This window comes from Myotis daubentonii, chromosome 6, assembly GCF_963259705.1.
Source record: "Myotis daubentonii chromosome 6, mMyoDau2.1, whole genome shotgun sequence".
NCBI classification, from domain to species: Eukaryota; Metazoa; Chordata; class Mammalia; order Chiroptera; family Vespertilionidae; genus Myotis; species Myotis daubentonii.
Genome location: NC_081845.1, coordinates 89,604,346 through 89,623,334, shown reverse-complemented (window position 1 = coordinate 89,623,334; position 18,989 = coordinate 89,604,346). Strand labels below are relative to the sequence as shown.

Genomic DNA, 18,989 nt, shown 5'->3' with positions numbered 1-18,989 from the left:
CACAGAGAGCGGAGAGGAGGAAGCCGCGTCCCAGGAAAGGGCAGTGGGCGTCTCCTGCAATGACTCCGAGCCTTGCTTGCCTCTTGCAACTGGCAGGGGAGGGCTAGGACCCCACTGGGTGGAGGCAGTGGCCTGGACACAAATGCCCACTGGAGCTCCCCATGGAGGTCAGCCGAATGGAGATTGGAGAAGCAGGGGGGGGGGGGGGGGGCAGAGGCAGGGGTGGGCGGGGCGGGACTCACCAGCCACGAAGTCGCCGAAGCCGATGGTGGAGATGGTGATGAAGGAGTAGTAGAGGCCCTGGATGTAGTTCCACTCCTCGGTCACCATGAACACGAAGGGCGGGATCACCAGGTGGACCAGCACGCCCCACACAATGAAGATGGCCGTGCACGTGATCTGCGCCTTCCGCTGGTGAGGGGCGGGGAGACCCAGTCAGACAGCGATGGTGATGGGGGGGGGGGTCCCAGCAGGGACACCCAGAGGGCCGGGGACGTGGCCACCGGGGAGGCCAGTGGGGCACCACGCCTGGGAGGAGGCTCACCGGCCGGGGAAGGAGGGGAGGGGCAATGCTCCAGCCCGACCCAGGAGGGCAGGGGCTCCGAAACTGCCCCCTTGCCGTCTAACACCTCTGTCCAATTCCTGGACCCTTGCCACCCTCCCATCTCCTGCCAGCGTCCCCCCCCCACCTCTGCCCAGCACCCGGGGTTGGGACATACCAGGCTCATGCCTCTCTTGGTGAGGAACTGGCCCAGCCGCTTCGCGCGTCCCCCGAAGAACTTGCCCAGGGCATTGATCCACGTCAGGCAGAGCGGCACCCCGAAGAGACCATAGAAGACACAGAAGAGGCGCCCCGCGGGGGTCTTGGGGGCCACGTTGCCGTAACCTGAGGAAGAGGAGAAGTGAAGCTAAGAACAGAGCCATCACGGGGGTAATGGGCCCAGGCTCGGAGTGGCCCCGCCTCCATCTCTCTCTCCCTCCCCCGCCTTCTCTCTCTCTCTCTCTCTCACACACACACACACACACACACACACACACACACCACAAGGGAGACTTGTTCTCTAAGATCACTTGCTCTTGATCTAATATCAATACTTGGGAAATGGCATTCCCCTTGATCACACTACGACCACGACCACTTACAGCACTTACGAGGGCGTGGGCTGTGCCTCTGCCATCAGACCGGGAGCTCCCTGAAGGCAGACGGAGCCTCTACCCTCAGCGAGCCTTCCCCTAGTCTGAATGAGCCGTGTGCAAACTAGAAAAAGACACCCTCTCTGGGTAGCGACCCCAGAGGCGCTGCGGCAGATGGTCTCCTAAGACAGACACTCTTCATTCCTGCCCTTTTACGCAACCTGCTGCTCGCGTCGAGCTGGCGTCTAACCCCCACCCCCAGCCCCGCCCTCTGATTCTGGGCTTCATTGACCTGCTTGACCAGGGACACTGGCAGGTCTAAGAGACTGCTGCTTCTCCCCTTGATCCCTCGAAATGCTCGCTTTGGTATGTTCCTTCCTGGAACCCACACTGAGATGACCACACCGTCGTGCCTTCATCCTCAGCGGGGCCCCCCAGCAACAGCCAGCAACCTCTATAAAACAGTGACAGGAGATATGGCGAATGTCTGCCGGCCAGGTTTGCAGACAACTCCGGCGCCAGCCACTGCCTGCGAGGCCTCAAGCAAGAGCCGGCCGGTGGAAACCAGTCAGCCCACAGAATGGCAGAAGATAAGATGCTCGGTGTTTAGTCACTAACTTCTGGAGTGGCCACCGGCCCATAACCAGAACAGACCCCCAGCTGGGCGTGTACAGTGGGAGGCCTGTTCGGCCCCTGCATGGTTCTGGCTTCCAGGCCGTCTGTGTCTTTCTGCTCCAAGAGCCCAGGTCAGGACACCGCACAGTCTCCCCGATATGGCCAGTCACCAAGGATTCACTAAATCCCCAGGACAGGTGTCAAAAGGCCAGGCAGCGAACGGCCCGACTTGACCTTGACCAGAACTGTGTTCCTGCGAGGTTCTGTGGAGCTGGCATTACCCCGAAGGACCCGGACACTTACCGATGGTAGTGATGACAGTGGCTGCAAAGATCATTGCATTGGGCCAGTTCCAGTTGTTGAAGGTCTGGTTCCCTGTGATGGCCACGCCCTCACCTGCAGCATCAGATACGACCTAAAGAGAGAGTCAATGGAGGTCAGAGGAGGCCAGGCGAACAACCGCTTTTTAAGTGGCTGCACTCTATTCAATTCCTTATAAGCATTCATTCATCATCACAATAACAAGTGGCATTACCGTCTCCATTTTATAGGTGATGAAACACTTTATAATTAAGTGGGTCACACAGCTGTCAAGTACAGTTGCTCCTCGACTTACGATGGAGTTATGTCCCAATAAAGGCCTGATGATGCATTTAATGCACCCAACCTACCAAACATCACCCTTAGCCTAGCCCACCGGACACATGCTCAGAACGCAGAATCTAGAACACAATGGCTGCACAGTGCACCGTGGAGAGCTGGCTGTTGGCTTGCGGGGCTGACTAGGAGCCCAGGCTCGCTGCCGCTGCCCAGCACCACGAGAGCATTCCAGCAAATATCACTGGCCCAGAAAAAGCTCAACATTCAAAATTTGAAGTACAGTTTCTACGGAATGCCTATCACTTTCACACCATCCTAAAGTCAAAAAACCTGTAAGTCCAGCCCTCGTCAGTAGCGGACCATCTGTATGAATCTAGGCAGACTGGCTCCAAAGTCCCTCTTCTCACTGAGCCGGCGCTGCTCAAACTCACAGGCACTAGAGTCACCTGGACAGCTTGTTCAACCTGGGCGGCTGGGCCCCACCGGGGTCTCTGACCCAGTGGGTCTGGGAAGGGGTCCAAAATGTGCATTTCTGACAAGTTCCCAGGTGGTGCTGATGCTGCTGGTCCAGGGGTCACACTTTGCGAGATCGTCCTGCCTCTTACAGCGGGCACAGGGGGACCCTCTGCCACCCAGCTCTCCACAGAGACGTTCCACTGCAGCGCTGGCCTGGGAGGGGCCCTTATACACCCCGCACCCAATCTGTCAGGACACCTGCGAAGGTCAAACTCAGGGTCCTCCTGGATCTGTCCGCCAAGGCCTCCTGCTCCCTGTGCCCGGGACCCTATCCTCTCCCCGCTATCCTCTCCCCTCATCCCCCTTCTCTGGACTCCTTCATCTCAGCCCTGGGCTGAGCAACTTCAGTATCTGGGACAGGACAGATCAGCGGGTGCATACATGTCAGGGTGACTCAAAATCGTGCTGTGAGTCCCCACCAAGCTCCCAGAAACTGGGCAGTCAGGGAAAGGCCACTTGGGAAAGTCCAGGGAGTGGCCCAGGAGAGGGCTTATCTGTTCTAGCAAAACCAATAGCTGCCAAACCTGTTTCCACTGGACCACAACCTGCCTCTAGCCCAGCGGTTGCCAATCGGTGGTCCGTGAGGTCCGAAAGGCTGGCGACCGCTGGCTGCTCTAGCCCATCCTTCAGTTCTGCCTCCGCTCACCCAACCTACCAACGGCAGGGCCTGGACCCCAGAAGCAGCTCCCGGGGCCGGGCCTTGCTCCAAATCTGGGTCAGTTCTGCCCCCTAGGAGGGCCCCAGGGTGGCCCATCCAGTCCAGATACCAGGAACTCAGCCATATTCCCTATAAAAATAGAGCCTAGGATGAGGGAAGACAGAGCGAGGGGTGGAAGCGGGAGAGAGACAGGGAAACCATGGCTTGAAACCACCTGCAGCGTGTGACGTCTGGGGGGAAAGGGAGTGGGCAGGTTGTTCCGAAGGAAGGGCAGTCTGCAGCAGCAGTAGCAGCAGCCGCCCGTATAAACGGACCTGCAGACGTTCTCAAGAATTTTCCATGATGACAGGCTCATCTGACAGGCCACACACCACACACTCGCTGCCCTGGCCCTCCCGGCGGCTCCAGAGCACCTCTCTCCAGGCCGCCAAGTGCAGAGGCTGCCCTCAGCCCTGTCCTCAGCGCGCTGGCCAGGCCACGTGCAGGTGAAGGCACTGGGACGTTCTGATACAAACAGGCCAACAGGAGAGCTAAAAACAAACACGAAGTCCCATCCAAAAGGGTTCCTGGAAATGAGACTGTGTCCTAATGCTAAGCAGATGGCAGAGAAAGCAGCACCACTCAGCCCTCCGTCTTAGAGTGGGGAGGGTGGAGCACAGCCAATGGCCGGGGATGAGAAGAGCAAACAAGGACACCTTTTAGGCGGGAACTGTACCGCTGACCAGAGAGCGACCTGCCTGCAGTGCCACGGAATCTCGGGGACAGAAGAGATTTCAGTGGACTGGCCACCCCTATTCTCACACAAACAAGAAGGATGGGTTCTGGAAGCGCCAACCTGAACCCCTGCAGACTTCTCGACAGCAGAACGCTCGGCATTCAGAGAGGAAGGGGTGGCACTGGACGCTGGCATGGGGCCACCAAGAACCAGCCATGCTCAGCCAAGTGCATCTCCCTCCCCAAAGGGCTGCGGGGCCTTGAAGTTGGGTGGAATGCAGGGAATCTAGACTCAGCGAGGCAGCCGAACACGGGGGTTTAAAAGATTCATGTGAACAAGACGGAGAAATGGAGGGTAGAGCTGGGATTAATTTGGGTCTGTTGAAAGACGGGTAAACAACCTCAAGAAGTATTGATCATTATCAACCTGGCCAAAGGCCTGGCCCCGTCAATATTTTCACAAACAGCACACTAAAAACAGAGACGCTCACCAGTCGAATCGTCAAAGGACGCAAAATTGGGGACAAGGCTGGGCTGGAAAAGATGCTAACACTTCACAATGATAGCTTGGGACTCAAAATCATCCGTACTGGAAAACTGGGCCACAACTGATAAGGCACGACTGTCTTTTAAATTTTTCGTATCTTACACTTTGGGTTAGAAAAGACGAGTCTGAAGGGAAAAGTCCTTGGGTTTCAGCTGAGCACAAAACAGCAAAAGCGAGGGCGGCCGCCAGAAAGAAGCGCCCATGCATCTCAGGCCGGCAGCACGCGGCCGACACAGGGCCGGGAGGAAACAGGCCATTGTTTGCGCAGGGCCAGGCCACACAGGGGCACTCTGATCCACTCTGGGTGACTTCACAACATGCCAACCAACCTGTCAGCCAAGGAGCCAAGGTCCCAGAGGGAACAGGGTGGCTTTTCAGCCATCTCAGCATGGCCTGCCCTTGGCAGTTGTCCATTTCTGATAATGGAAAGTGTTTGGATCAACGGTGAGCACCGTACGTCAGGGATGTTGGAGGTGTGGCAGGAACAGGGGTTCTCAGTTGGGGGGTGGGGTGGGGGGGTGGCACCCTCTGCAGGCGTGTAGAAATGCTGCCTGGTTGTGGGGAGCATTGTGTCAGGCACGAGTGATGGTGGGGCTGCTGCTGGCACTGAGCGGGGACCAGAGAGGACACCCCCCACGATGCCCCCCCACGCCGACACTGAGCCCACTGAGAAACAACGGCTTGCCGAAGGTGATCTGTGACTCAAGAATAGCAAGTGCTAAGGAGACATCAACCATAAGAGCTGGCAAAACAAGAAACCAAAGAGGGCATTGTGGTTGGCAGCTTTGAGGCGGAAAAGCGGGCTTCCTGCCTTCACCCTGTGGGAGGGGAGGGTGCCTCTGGGGCACAGCCGCAGCCGCAGCCCCTGGCCTGGGTTATCAGGGAGCCACAGCCACATGACTTCTATTATCCCTCGTGGTCACCCCGAGAGGGGCAGGCAGGGGGCATTCTAAGGGCCTCACTCCCCCCAGGGCTGAAAGCCCCACTGACCCTCAGAATAATCCAATGGCAGTCCTTGTGCCTCCTGGGTTAGGTGGGGAAACTGAGGCTGAGAGGTCAAGCGGCAGAAACGGAGTAGGTTCTAGACACGGCTGCTAATCGGCACGTTTCCTGCCTCCCTCCCTTCACTGCTGTCTGCCCCGGGCTCCCCAATGCCCCTTGTGGTGCCTCCTCTCTGCCCAGAGTCCCCAGCAGCTGGCCTGAGAATCAGCTGGGCTCCGTCTCAGCGCTGGGGGGAAGCAGAAAGCTAGTGCTGCTGTGTGACACCCCTCCCAGGGCTTATGTGTATCTAACCCAACAGGCATTGCTTGAGGGGCGAGGAAAGCTAGGCCAGGGGATCAGAGGCCCCAGTGTGAACTCGGGGTGCCTGCTCCCTGCGGCTGTGGTCGGGATGCCGTGCTGGTATGGTCAGGGTCACACAGGCCGAGGAAGAGGGCTCCCAGAACAGAGGGGCTGACCCAGGCTGAGGTCAGCCCTGGGTTAGGGGAGGGGTGTGGGCAGCCAGGCCAACATCCAGTTAGACGTCCAATTAAACTCGGCGTCCTGTGCCCCGGGGTTAGGGAAACAGCCCTCGCGGGGGGAGGCGGCCCCTGCTCACTCGCAGTATTCTTTAACTTGGCTCCCAGATTCACACAAGACACTGTTTTCATTTTCCACAGAACCCTGGAGAGAGGCGAGGGAGACCCCGCACACGGCCGGGGCCCAGCTCCCTGCTGCCTCTGTCGCCCTCATAATGCGCAGCTGTGATTTATTGAGGGCTGACGATGCAGCAGGGTCATGCTACGCACCCCACGAGCCTTTAGCTCGTTCGGCGAGGACAGAAGCCATCTGCTGGGAAGAAACCATCATTTTTTTCCATTTTACAATGTAGGATTCAAGGCTTAGCGGCTAAGTAAGTAGCCTAAGGTCAGGATGCTCAAAGCGACCAAGTCAGGAGAGAACCCTGCCTGTCTGGGTCCAAGCGGCTGTCACCCTACCCACTTCCCACACCGGCCCCCTTCCTGTGGCCACTGTGGCCGGGGCACACGTCCACCCCTTCGCACCAGCTGAGAAAACAGCCCTAAAACCAGTCCACCCACTCCTGCGGGCTCAGCTCTCCCAGCCAGCCCTCCGGGAGCCCAGCTTCACGCCTTTGCCTTCGGCTTCAGGCAGCCCGCTCCCTCACCCCACCCGCCGGGCTCTCCTGTCCACGAAATCTGGGTTCCCGGACAGCTGCTCATCCCCAGGGACCCGGGGTTTCCCATGCAGAAGCCCTGCCACGGCTCCTCTTCCTGGAGATTCATCCTGACGAGTGGGCAGTTCTGGAGAAGGCACATCCAGGGGTTGGGAAACGATGCCCAGCCTCAGACAGGGTGCGGGGCTGAGGTCGGGCCTTCCCGCCATCGGGCAGGGTGGGGGAACCCGAAGCAAGGGTGGCAGCCTGTCTGGGGGTGGCGGCTCTGTGATACCCACAGGGCTACTCCCACCGCCTCCAGCTCCCGGGAAGATGCCAGCTACGGCAGGCATTACGTCACGTGCGGCAGGCATTACGTCACGTGCGGATCAGAACTCCTTCCTGCTATGCGGGCAGCCTTTCGGATCCCCCTGGATGCTAGCTTCCCCCGGGTCTGCACCAGCCAACCTTCCTTCGCCATCCGGGTTGCAGTCATCCTTAATCCAGCCCATCCAAGCTCACTCGGTCCCTCTGGCTCGATGGTGCGATGGCGCTAACTGCCACCTGCACGGTGCCTGGTGGTCCAGGAAGAACCTTCATGGTTCCTCTCACTTAGCCCTCCCAGCCAGCTTGTGAGGTGGGGGGCGGGGGGCATGGCTTATTAATCCTCTTATCGTAGATTATTAACAGTTAATATTTGAATACTAGCTGGTAAGTGCTCTCGTATTATATGACAGGCACCAATGAAAGCACTTTAACTCGGCTCACAGAAATCTTCACAACCCTATAACGTAGGTGCCATTACAGCATCCTCCTTATCCAAAGGGAATACGTTCCAGGACCCCCGGTGGATGCCAGGAACCATGGAGAGCACCAAACCGTACAAATACTGCGCCTTTCCTACACATACGCTTCTGACTTAAAGGAAGAGCTGACAGGCCAGCATCACTACCCTTGCACTTTGGGGGCCATTGCCAAGTAAAATAAGGGTAAGGGACAGAAGCACCTCGCAGGAAAGATAGTGGATCTGATAACAGATGTTTACTAAGTGACTAACAGGTGGGTTTCATACAGTGCGTGTGTGCGCTGGACAAAGGGATGATTCATGTGTCGGGGGGAGGGGAGATGAAGCGAGATGACCAGAGATTTTTATCACCCTACTCAGAATGCCACCCAACTTAAAACTTACGAACTGTTTATTTCTGGAACTTTCCAGGTAATATTTTTGGACCCCAGTTCACTGCAGGCAAAACTACAGAAAAGCAAAACCACAGATAAGAGGGGAGCTACTGTACCCCTATCCACGGACGAGGAAACTGAGGCAGAGGCTAATTAAGTAACTTGCTGGGTTAAGGGTAAGCAGCTATTCAGTGGTGGGGGGCTGGGCAGTCCGGCCCGTCACCCCTGTGCTTTCTCTGGCTGGGGGTGGGGTAGGGGAGGGGGCGTTGAGCTACAAGGAGTGAAGCCAGGTTTCTGGAACACAACTTCCCGGGCAATGGCAAGGGAAGCAGCCACAGGAACGGAGAGTCCCCTGGGAGGTAAACTCCACAAGGGCAGGACTGTTACCGGCTTTCCCACTACTGTATTCCCAGAGCCTAGAATACTGCCTGGCACAGAGTAGGTGCTCAATAAATGTGTTAGATGAGTGAGTGGATTAACTTGAATGAGTGAGGGCATGTTCTCTGGCCTGAACTCGCCCGGCCTCTCAGGTCCTTCCCTCAGCTTCCCAGCATCATTGCTGCTGTTGGGCTTTCACTAATTTCACCAGCAACAAGGTGGAAGCCTTTATCCAGCAAGAAGATGGGAAGAGCGTCCGACCCCAGCAGGTGTGGGGGTGGCAGGGTCAGGGGCTGGATGCAGGGGGGGAGGGGCTGGGGCTGGTCACCAGGCTGTAGGATGGAGGGCAGGGGGCTGAAGGTCCTGGGGGCCAGGGGTTGGGAGAGTCCCTGGGGTGACCCGAGGGACTGTCCTTCCTGCAGGAGGGGGAGGCCTGTCCCTTGGAAAAAGGAACACGAAAGGGAGTGACCCGGCTCTGCTCTAAAGGCAGACCCACGTCCTCTCCCAGGCAGAGGCTCATGGAAGTGTGGGCTGGCCTGAGTGTGAATGGGGGGGGGGGGGGCCTGCAAGGGAGGGGGGTCGTCTCTCGGTGCTAGCGCCATGGCAGCTTATCAGCCTCAGTTTCTCCATCTGCCCAAACCCACACCTACTCTACACTTGAGAAGTACCTAAGACGCCGCCAGCCCTGAGTGAATGTATCTGCACTCAGAGTTACGATCGAGTGTCTGTCAGGAAACCAGACCCTGGGACCAGCAGGGAGACTGCTTGTCCCCAAGGACAAATCAAAGGGTTTACTTCCCTGCCCTTGGAGGACAGGCCCAGTGAGCACAGGACACGGTCCCCACGCCTCCCGGCACCTGCCACCTCTTCCCAACCTTCCCTGTCTGGCAGTGAAAACTGTCCTGCTTCCTCAGGGACAGGGTGACTTCTCTAACATCGAGGAGGACACCCAGGCACCGGAGTCAGGGACCTGGGGAAAAGCTTTCCCCAGAGGCAGCAGGGGCAGAGGAAACAGAGGCACCCGGGGTGTCCTCCTCACCCCTCAGGAGGCCCAGCTCCCCGATCTCTGCCACTCAGAGCCATCCCGGCCAGTTTCCTGCACAGCCAAGCGAGACAGGCGGCTGCACAGAGCAGGGCCATGCACGGGTGCCTTCCCTCACGGTGCTCTCCACGTGAGACCCAGGCTGGGGGCCACGTGAGGCCGAGGTTGGGGACCGCAGACACTTCTCTGAACTCTTGTCTCAACTTCCTGACCAGCTGCCTCAGCTTCACAAGGCAGCCAGTGCCACCCCCACGCCCAGCCTCTGTGCAGGGCTCTCCGTGTGTGTCCATGTCTGTCTGTCTGTCCATCTGGTCTCTAACAAGGAGCCCCCCATCCCCCCCCCCAGGGCAGGGGGCCAAGAGGAGGCCCCGCCGAGGGTGGGTTAGGGGAGGTCTGAACAAGACAGTACTTTTCAGGCGAGTCTGTGCAGTTTGGACTTGTTTGATACAATGGTTTTCAAATTCTTTTACACCAGGAGCTCCCGAAAGATAAAGGGCAGAGGGGCAGGACCCCAGATCCTATGTGTTGGGACTCCCCCCCAACACCCTGCAGTTTTGAAGGAGGAGCGGCTGAGGAGCTGTGGGTACAGCTGTTATTCCCATCTAGTCACCCTCCATCTGCTGGGGAGGCTGGCAGATCAAAGTGCCCTGCAGAGGGGATGAGCACCTGTTAGCTCATTACCAGGACAAATTAGAGAGTTTAACTCTATTAGCTAAGCCCTCCATGCTCTTCACTCCCTCCCTCCCCATCTCTCCCACTGACTCAGCCTCAGGAGCTTGGGAGCTTTCCCTTCAGGGGAACTGGGGGTGAGGGAGGGGTGCTGGGATTGTCTTTAGATGTGGAAACAGACCTGGCACCACACGGCCATTGAGGCAGTGGCTCAGTTCAGGCTGATAATGTGGCTGACCTGGCCCAGGGCCCTAACAGGGTCCACAGGCAAGTCTGGGATGTAGCTGCTGCCTTCATTAGGGCGGGAGGGGCGGGAAGGGGGGGGTGGTGGGCGTTGGGCGAGACAGGTGTGAGCGCTGGGCTCAGCCTTCCTTCTCCCTGGGGGCGGGAGGGTTTCAGGACAAGGGAAAGCATCTGTGGTATTCACTGCCCTCCGCCTTGGCCCAGGTGACCAGGGTGCGGCTCAGAGGCAGGCCCGGTTTATGAGCAGGATACTGGCGAGGGCCCAATGGTGCCACCCTGATACCTGCGCCAGCAGCAGGCCCAGCTCCCTGGGGCCTGTCTCTCCCGGGGAAGGATTGGGATCTGGGGGAGCAGGTGCAGGTGCCAGGAAACATGCAAGGGCACCATGTCTCCATTGAGAACAGACCTTGGCTATTGCAACGGGAACTTTGTTAAATTTTCAGATTTGCTACAATTCCTACCTGGATATTTGGATATTTGTACTGTTTTTAGAAGACAGAAGGGAAAATAAATTGTTGCCCCCAACCCCAGAAACCCAGGCACCTCATTAGGCAAAGGGGACCGTGGGACACCATCCAGCCCGCGATGCACACCGCGGGGGACAGTCACCCCCACTGCTTCTTAACCTGGACTGCACCTCGAGGCCATTGGGGGAGCCTGGGGAACAGCCATGCCTGGGTCCCGCTGCAGGGGCCTCTAATCCTGTACACAGCCCACTTCAGACCCGCTGTCCTAGACCCAAACCACCACCTTCCTTGTTAGGGGGAAGGCCCAAGCCCGGAGTCAGCACGCAGGCTACGGACGCCTGACTGTCCTCCCGTCCACCTCTCGGCTTCCCCTCGCCCGCCCTCCGGGGCCATCTCTCAGCAGCCTTCGCAGAGCCCAGAGGCCCTGGCAGGTCTCACACTCACAGGGACCAGCAGAAACCTCGGGCTTCCGACTTTCTCAGGCCCAGGAGCCCTGTCCTCACGCAGGAGGGACAATGAAAACAAAGGAGGTGACCCTGCCCCCCATTGTTCTCATGCTGGGACGGTAACCCCCTGGCAGCTGGGCGCCCCTCCCGTGAGAGTGGAGAGCTAGCTTCTCAGGACTGGCTGACCTGGGAGGCTGCAGGCTTGGCTAAAGCAAACAGCGAGGCGGGGGAGGGGGTGGTGAACTCAGGATGGGAGCCAGGGAGGCATTCTCAGCACTGGGAGGGCTCCGCTGCTGAGTGAGACTGGACCTCTGTGTGTGTTTGGGGGGGGGGGGCTCAGGGGGAAGGGGGGTGCATAGGGGACCTCCCACCACACCGCTGCCTGAGTTGGCCCTGGGAGCCGGAAGGAGCCCCTCCGGCCCAAACACACACCAGGTGACCCTCTCCAGCTCTGGTCTCAGATCCACCCCGTGTCATCTTCTGAGGCAGTGGTCGCGGACTGGTGATCCGGGAGGTCCGAAAGGTTGGCGACCGCTGTTGTAAAGGACTCAGGGCAGGTGGCATGTCCAGAGACTTAAGTGACAAGAGGGACATCCTTCTTCCACCTGCAGCTCCTCTACCCCCCGACTCACAGCCACTGCCCTGCTCTGGAGTGGCTGTGGCCTGGCCCCAGGGCCGCGTGGTGTCCCCTCCCTGTCAGGGAGGCTGCGGCCTGGGGCCTGGGTTCACGACCTGGCCCCTTCCGTCCCCACGATCCAGATCCTGGAAGTGCCGACATCTTTCTGTTTTTCCTGATGCCCAGGTGTCTCCCAACTAGTGGGCCAGCAGCTTGAGGAAGGAACCCTCAGCCAGGAACCCCCAAACACAGCAGGTGGGTGTGGGTCACGAGGGAGTGAGTGGTCCCTGCATAGGACTTGGCTCCTGGCCTGTTGGGTGGCCCCATTCGACTCCTCTGTACCAGGCTAAGGAGAGCGTGGAGTTGGCACCTCCCTCCTCCCCTCCAAACCCCACGTGCATCCGGCACCTTGCCTGCCTGCAAACTCCTCTGGCCCTAATCACTTGAGACTTAAGAGTCTCTCAGGAGGACAACAAAATGGATGGTGCTGACCAGAGGGGGCTAGTGACATGGTAGAAGGCACACAGCAAGCTGATGACAGAGCACTGAGAAAAACCAGCCAAAAGCCCCCTTTCTCCCCAACATCCAGACCATCCAGCCCACTCCTGGGAACAGGCTAAGAAATGCCAGCCAAGTGGAGGGGAGCAGGTAGGCCGGTGACAGGTGCTGCAGAGCTATCACAGGGTTGAGCAGTCACACCCACGATCTAATCTCGACATGAGGATGAGCGCATGCTGGCGCTCCCCGCCCGCCACTCCTGGAGATGCCTTAGATCTGCCCCGACCTTGCAGAGCGGAAGGAGCAGCCATGGGAAGTCACCAGCCACTCAAAGTTTCTAAAAACAGCCCTCGAGCAGGCCACAAAGGAGGTCACGGGAACTGCTGACTTGCCATCTGGGCTGGTGACCTGAGCCCTGTGCCAGCTTGTCCCTGCTCCCCAGAGCCCAGGTCTGCACGCTGGCCTGCCCCCCAACAGGAGCTGGGGTGGCCAACCCACCTCAAAACTCATGATCGGAAGTTGGGGACCCTCCGCCAGCAGCACAGGGCAGAGGGGGACAGGCCCAGGCTTCGGAGCAGACACCCTTGGTTCACATCTTGGCCACAGCGGCCACCAGTGGGTTACCTGGGGCACATCTTCTCACTGCTCTGAGCTTCACTTTCTGTGTCTGGAAAGTGGGGGTACCAAGACTTCATCAGGTTGGGGTGTAGATTACATGCAAGGCTCGGTGTTGGGCAGAAAAGTGAATGTGGGAAGGATGGGGGCTGGGCAGACCAGCTCGGTTCTGAGGGTCTGTGCCCGCTGCACAGGGGACCCCCAGAGCTGTGGGCCAGAGCTGGGCCAGCAGTGCCCTCCTTCCTGGCCACCACCACCCGGAAGGTCAGGGACAGCGCTTATTGCCACATGACACTCTAGTCAGTGGGTACTGCTATCTGGCCTATATCTGCCACAAATAGACAGTGAACGCTGAAGACAGACTTCCCTCCTCCCTATTCCCGTAACAGAACCTGGTTCTAGTGCGTGCTCTTTATTTGCCAAATAAACGAGTCTCCAAGATGTGTGCCTTCCACGGTCACTCCTTTCGGGGCACAAAGGTGGGTGCGGTGTGGTGTTTAACTTGGGTCCTGGCTCCCCGGGGTAGGGTGGGCGGTCTTGGCAGGCACGGCGGCCCAGGTTGGCTTTGTGCTTGCTTCTCTGCCTCGGTGCCTTTACCCTACCTCACCCCACCGCACCTGTCCACCAGGCCACAGCCACCAGCCACCCCAGCCCTGTAGCCCCAGCCCTGCTGAGTCAGCTGCACGGCAGACTTTGGAACCATCAGAGGAAGCAGGCGGGCGGGTAGGAAGGCCGGGGCCCCGGGAGGGAGGTTAGGGACACAGGTCTTCTTCCCAAGCATGCCCCTGCTTTCCTGCTCCCCAGCAGTGGGTGAGGGAGGCTCTGCTCCGTGGAGCTCTGCCAGCCAGCCTTGTTTCTGGGGCCCCGGCAGGAGGTCTGAGAACAAGACTCCCCCCAACACCCCAACTTTCGCCTCCATGGGAGGAAACCTGCCCGACCCCTGCCACACCCGTTCCTTCCCTGTAACACCCATATCCCTGAGAGAAAGGCTGTGGCTGACACCACAAAGGACCTCAAACCGCAGGCTAACGCTCCCCACCCTGGGCCTCTGCCCGGGTCCGGCCGCCTTTCCTCTCCCTTCCCTGTGGCTGGCGGCTCCAGGGAGTTAGTCAATGGCCCATCCTTGAAGGCGGGAGTTCTGTTAATTAGGAATTATTAAACCTACCCATTTATTATAAGTTGTTTAGGATGACCCGATGGTTAAACTGTAAACCTCTTCACTGATTAAAAAGATAAAGAGCCCAGTGGGTACTGAGCAGTGGTGTTAATCCTGCGGGGGGGGGGACGGGGGACGGGGGACGGACGGACACACAGGGGGACGGAATCTCTCTGCTCCTATGAAATAACCCCCCTGAGTTCATTACAAACCACCCTGTCCTACCCCAAAAGCTGGCCCATGGCCTCCAAGCCTGATTCCACCCCCACCCACAAGGTCCTCCTGGGGGCCACCACCTGTCACCAAACCGTTCCTTGTTGCCCGACTCCCACCCAAGTCCCTCAGCTGCAGCCTGCTCCCTTGGTTCAGTCTGCAGCTGGAGGCGGACAGCAGCTGGCCTCCATCCTCTCTGGAATAAAATGTACAAGAAACTACTGGCAAACTGGCGCGGGGATTGGGGATGGGTGGCACTTTGTGAGCCGGGCGCCTTCTGCCTCAGTAGCCCCCGAATTCCAGACCCAATCCCACTGGGTCACGATTAGAGACAGGAGCCAAGACCACGATGCCCCACGACCGAAATCCCGGGGCCGGATGCAGGGGGAGTTTCGCCCTAACGTGCAGCCTCCCCACACCCCGGCTGCCAGACACAGACCTCACACGGCGGCAGCTGCACCAGGGGCTCGGCCACCGAGGCCCCATTTGGATGGAGATCACAGGGATGAGACACAAAGAGGACCCCCAAACAGGGTGGGAAAGAGGGAGTCTGATCGAGGCAGCCAGTATGCTGCGAGACAGCCCCCCGCCCACCCCCACACCCGCCGCCAGGGCAGGGACGTGCCCGGGGTGAAGAAACAGAGGCGTTTTGTGCTGAAGGCATGGAAAAGTACAGCGGGCCTCCCAGCACAGGGGGGCTGGACGGCGGCGAGGGGTGTGTGGCGAGGGGTGTGTGGGGGTCAGAAAAACTTCCTGCCCCCAACCTGGGGCCCAGGACCAGGGACAGGCCAGGGTGACAGGAAGTGGAAACTCTCTCGGTGGCCAAGCAGGAGAGTCTTACTCTGAGACAGCCACGCTGCGCAGGGCAGGAGGCAGAGGCCGGGACGGCGCCTTCCACACACATTCTCTCTCCTGCACGAAGGCTGGGATTTCCAAGGCGGGAGCGCGAGGCCCGCCCCTCCTGTGGCTGCCTCCTGCCCCCTGGGGAGCTGTTTCCCAAGAAACACTGAGTGGCAGGTGGGGTGGCCCCTGCTCAGGCTCGCCCAGGACCATTTATCACAGGCTGCAGAAGCAGGTCTGTGGGCTGCTGAGGGCTAAACAAGGGACCTAGCAGCGGGGGTCCAGGACACGGCCTGCCTCTCCCCCAGGTGTCACCCCCAGAAAGAAGGCAACAAGGGTTCCGGTGACCCTCCGTGCCACCCTGGGAGGGGCAAAAGTGCCTGCCTTCTGCAAATGCCACCTCTGGCCAGGCCCCAACCCACGCACAGACGACCCACCCAACTAAATCTAACCCAGAGAGAGAGGGGATCGGAGTGGTGGGCAACCTTTCCCTGCACTACGCAGCTCAGAGTCGGGTGGACTTGCTCGCGAACTTCTCGCTGAGCACCATGTGTCCTGACGCTGTGGGCCAAACAAGGGACTGTAAGACAGAGGCCCGTCAGAGCCCCGTCGGAGCACCTCCTAGTGACTAGGTCCTCCTAGGACCTAGTCCAACAAAATGCAGGTGGGCAGACAGGAGTTCTGCACGCGGAGGGCTGTGTGAGAAGGCCGCAGGCAAGCCAGCGGTGAGGCCAGGATGGTGCCGAGGACTCACTTTGTGCCCCTTTCAAATCCAAGCAAAGGGGCACAAAGCAGTTCCCACAGATGGGGAAACTGAGGCTCAAAAACCAGGGATGAACGAGACTGGAGCCATCTCCCAGTCAGATGCTCTGCCTGCGCTGAAGACTGCCCACCCCGCTCTCTATCCTCATCCTCACATCTTCCACCTTCCTGGCCAGGCCCCTGACGTGGGCCCCGGAGGTACCCCAGGAAAGCCCTGCGTTTCATCAGTCACCCGCTTCTCCCGTTCCTTCCAGATTTGTGGTGGGAAGATAACATTCGTAGCTCTCATCCCAAAGGGAAGTCGCGCCCAGGCGGCCAGCAGAGTCACCTGACCTGTGACCCTGGGCCCTAGGAAAAGGCTTTCCTCCCAAGCACTGGGGACTAGTGCCCACGTCATGCAGGCTGGTGGCTGAGAGGCAAATAGAAGGAACGGAGACCCCGAGTTTCGAGTTGGAGATGGTGAAAAGGGATTCGCTGTCTACAGCCTGGCCCCACCTCCAACGCGGCCAAGGATGGCCAGTGACGCTGGGTGTGGGACACCAGGAATGACTCTCCTACTAAACACACTCTCATCTGAGTCTGAACCGGACGGGTGGGTGTGCTCACCTGGGAAAGACGGCAAGTTCCCGGTGGGTGGGATGGGAACACCCCCCCCCCACCCCCGTGGGGTCTCAGCACACCCTCCCCACTCCCGGGCTGCTGGCCAGGTCTCCCTCTCCCACCCAGAGAAGCCGGAGCGCCATTAGAAACCTCAACAAATTCCCATCAACGCCCCAGCACTCTCCATCGGAGCGTGGCTGGCGGTATGCCCTGCACCTGAGCAGTCCCATGTGGCTGCTGAGCGTTGAAATGTGGCCGGTGTGATTCAAGATCTAAACTTTAATTGTATGGATTTTTAATTTAAAATTAAATAGCCATCACAGTCATCTCATGTGATAATAAAGTTAGCCAGTGACGAGTGGGTGGTCCCTACCCCATCCTCCCCTCAGTGGGTCTGCCTCCCCTGGCCCTCAGGTTTGCCCATGCTGCGGGCCGAGGTCCGCCTCGAGCTCCTGCAAGGTCCCAGGCCATCCCAAATCTTGTCTGTGCTTATGTTTTTGTTAATCCAAAAGGCAGGGTAAGATTTTCTTGTGCCACCCCCCTCCCCCCACGGGGCTTGGCAGAGCTTGGTGTACACAGGGGCCGGGATAATACTGTTCATGGGCCCCTGGAGGATCCCTTCCATGCATGGGGCCCCCGGTTCTGCCAGGCCTCTGCTGAGGAACCACACGCTCTTCTTGGTGACTGTCAACTCATGCGCCCCATCTCACACCTCCTGGCCTACAGACCAAAGGCCCACAGGGTTCCCCAGTCTGAGACCCTTCCCCTCACAGAGCTCAACAGCATCACTGCCCAGAAAGTCACTGCACCGACAGTTACATTTAAAAATAACAACAACAGACTGTGCAGTGGTTACAGAAGTGACACCAGTTCTCGAGGTGTGTTCTGCTAAGACCCTGTTTAGCCCTGGCCGGGTAGCTCAGTTGGTTAGAGCATCGCCCAATACGCCAAGGTTTCAGGTTCGATCCCCAGTCAGGGCACATACAAGAATCACCCAATGAATGCATAAATAAGTGGGACAACAAATCAATCTCTCTCTTTCTCCCTTCCCCACCCCTCTCTCTTCTCTTCCTCTCTCTAAAATCAAGTTAAAACAAAACCACACCAAATATATATATCTGGGCTTTGTGTACCTCATACTTTAAAAATAGCCAGTGTAGCGGGTGCTGACGACATAAGCATTAGCTTACCCTTTAAGAAAACTCGATTTGTTTTAAAAGCACTACAGCAGCATTACAGCAAACTGGGGAGGCAGAGAAAGAAAAGGCAGCGATAACCCGCCTGCAACTCGGCTTGTTTTCCCATCGGCTCTGACTCAGTGTGAGGAGAGCCGCACTGGACTCTGAGCCGCCCTGCCGCCCTCACTCCAGGCCTGCTTCTGTGTAACTTCAAGCCTGGCTCATGGCTGGGACAGACCCACTGAGAAACACCAGGCAGGACCAGGAAGCTGCCCCCCGCCCAGGCCTGGGCAGCGCGGGCACCACGAGGCCCGGTCACAGGCTGTCCGAGGGTCTCCCACTCCCCAGGCCAGAGCCCACCAGTCAGTGGCTAGATAAGCAAGGATGAAACTGTGTGCACAGGAGCGGGCAGGGGTGCGGAGGCGAGTGTGCACGGATGGGAACCTGGCTTGGGGAAGGGGAAAGTTTAAGAGATACACACGGCCCCAGCGCCGGTTGGAGGAGACGGGGAATTCTGAAAATCGAGGGTGAGCCCAAACAGAGATCTGTGAGCTCAGAGTTCCCAGCTCGCTTGGCCAACACAGGAGCCTTCTGAAGCAGGACCCAAAAGTGCCCCTGCTGACTCCAGAGTTGCCCTGCCCAGCACCCTTCCCCGCCCCGTGGATTCTGCCCTGGGTCTAGAGTCTGCACAGATCTGGACAGATGCACACCAGGGAGATACACTTTGCAGGCAACCTATGGACCTGTCTCAAAGGAGAACGGAGTGTCCAGGGAAGAGGGCACCGCATACACACACACACGTGGTAGGCAGGGGTGGGGGTGGGTGGGAGGGGTCAGTGCCACAGTGCCTGCTGGGTGAGGGCAGAATCTGGCCCTGCAGGAACCCCCGGGGAGGATGACTGCAGGAGTCGAGGTTCAGAATGTTCATTACTAATTACCCCCTACAGCGGTGCTAGATTTGGAATCCAATGGGGCACAAGTCACAGGCCTTGTGGGATGTGGTGGGGGGTGCATACAAGGCAAAAGCCCAGTGCAGCTGGGAGAGGTGCCCAGAGAATGACAGGGCTCAAAGGAAGGCAACCCCCAGGCCCAGGGGTCAGGGGACTCTTCCCTGACAGCAACTTCCCACCTCGGAGCACCCGAGACCCCCC

General features: G+C 58.7%; 1 protein-coding gene and 1 long non-coding RNA gene across 2 annotated transcripts in view; both read right to left on the bottom strand.

The window, feature by feature from the left end:
* LOC132237366 (uncharacterized) overlaps positions 1 to 18,989 on the bottom strand; it is a 109,033-nt gene that overhangs the window by 34,880 nt on the left and 55,164 nt on the right. The window lies entirely within an intron of this gene.
* The window catches only part of KCNK5 (potassium two pore domain channel subfamily K member 5), a 35,114-nt gene that overhangs the window by 4,211 nt on the left and 11,914 nt on the right, over positions 1 to 18,989 (bottom strand). Inside the window, exons 2-4 of the mRNA XM_059701792.1 lie at positions 2,053 to 2,164; positions 720 to 886; positions 243 to 411 (exon numbers count right to left, since the gene is read on the bottom strand). Coding sequence (XP_059557775.1) covers positions 243 to 411; positions 720 to 886; positions 2,053 to 2,164 — 448 coding nt within the window. The remainder of the gene's footprint in view (positions 1 to 242; positions 412 to 719; positions 887 to 2,052; positions 2,165 to 18,989) is intronic.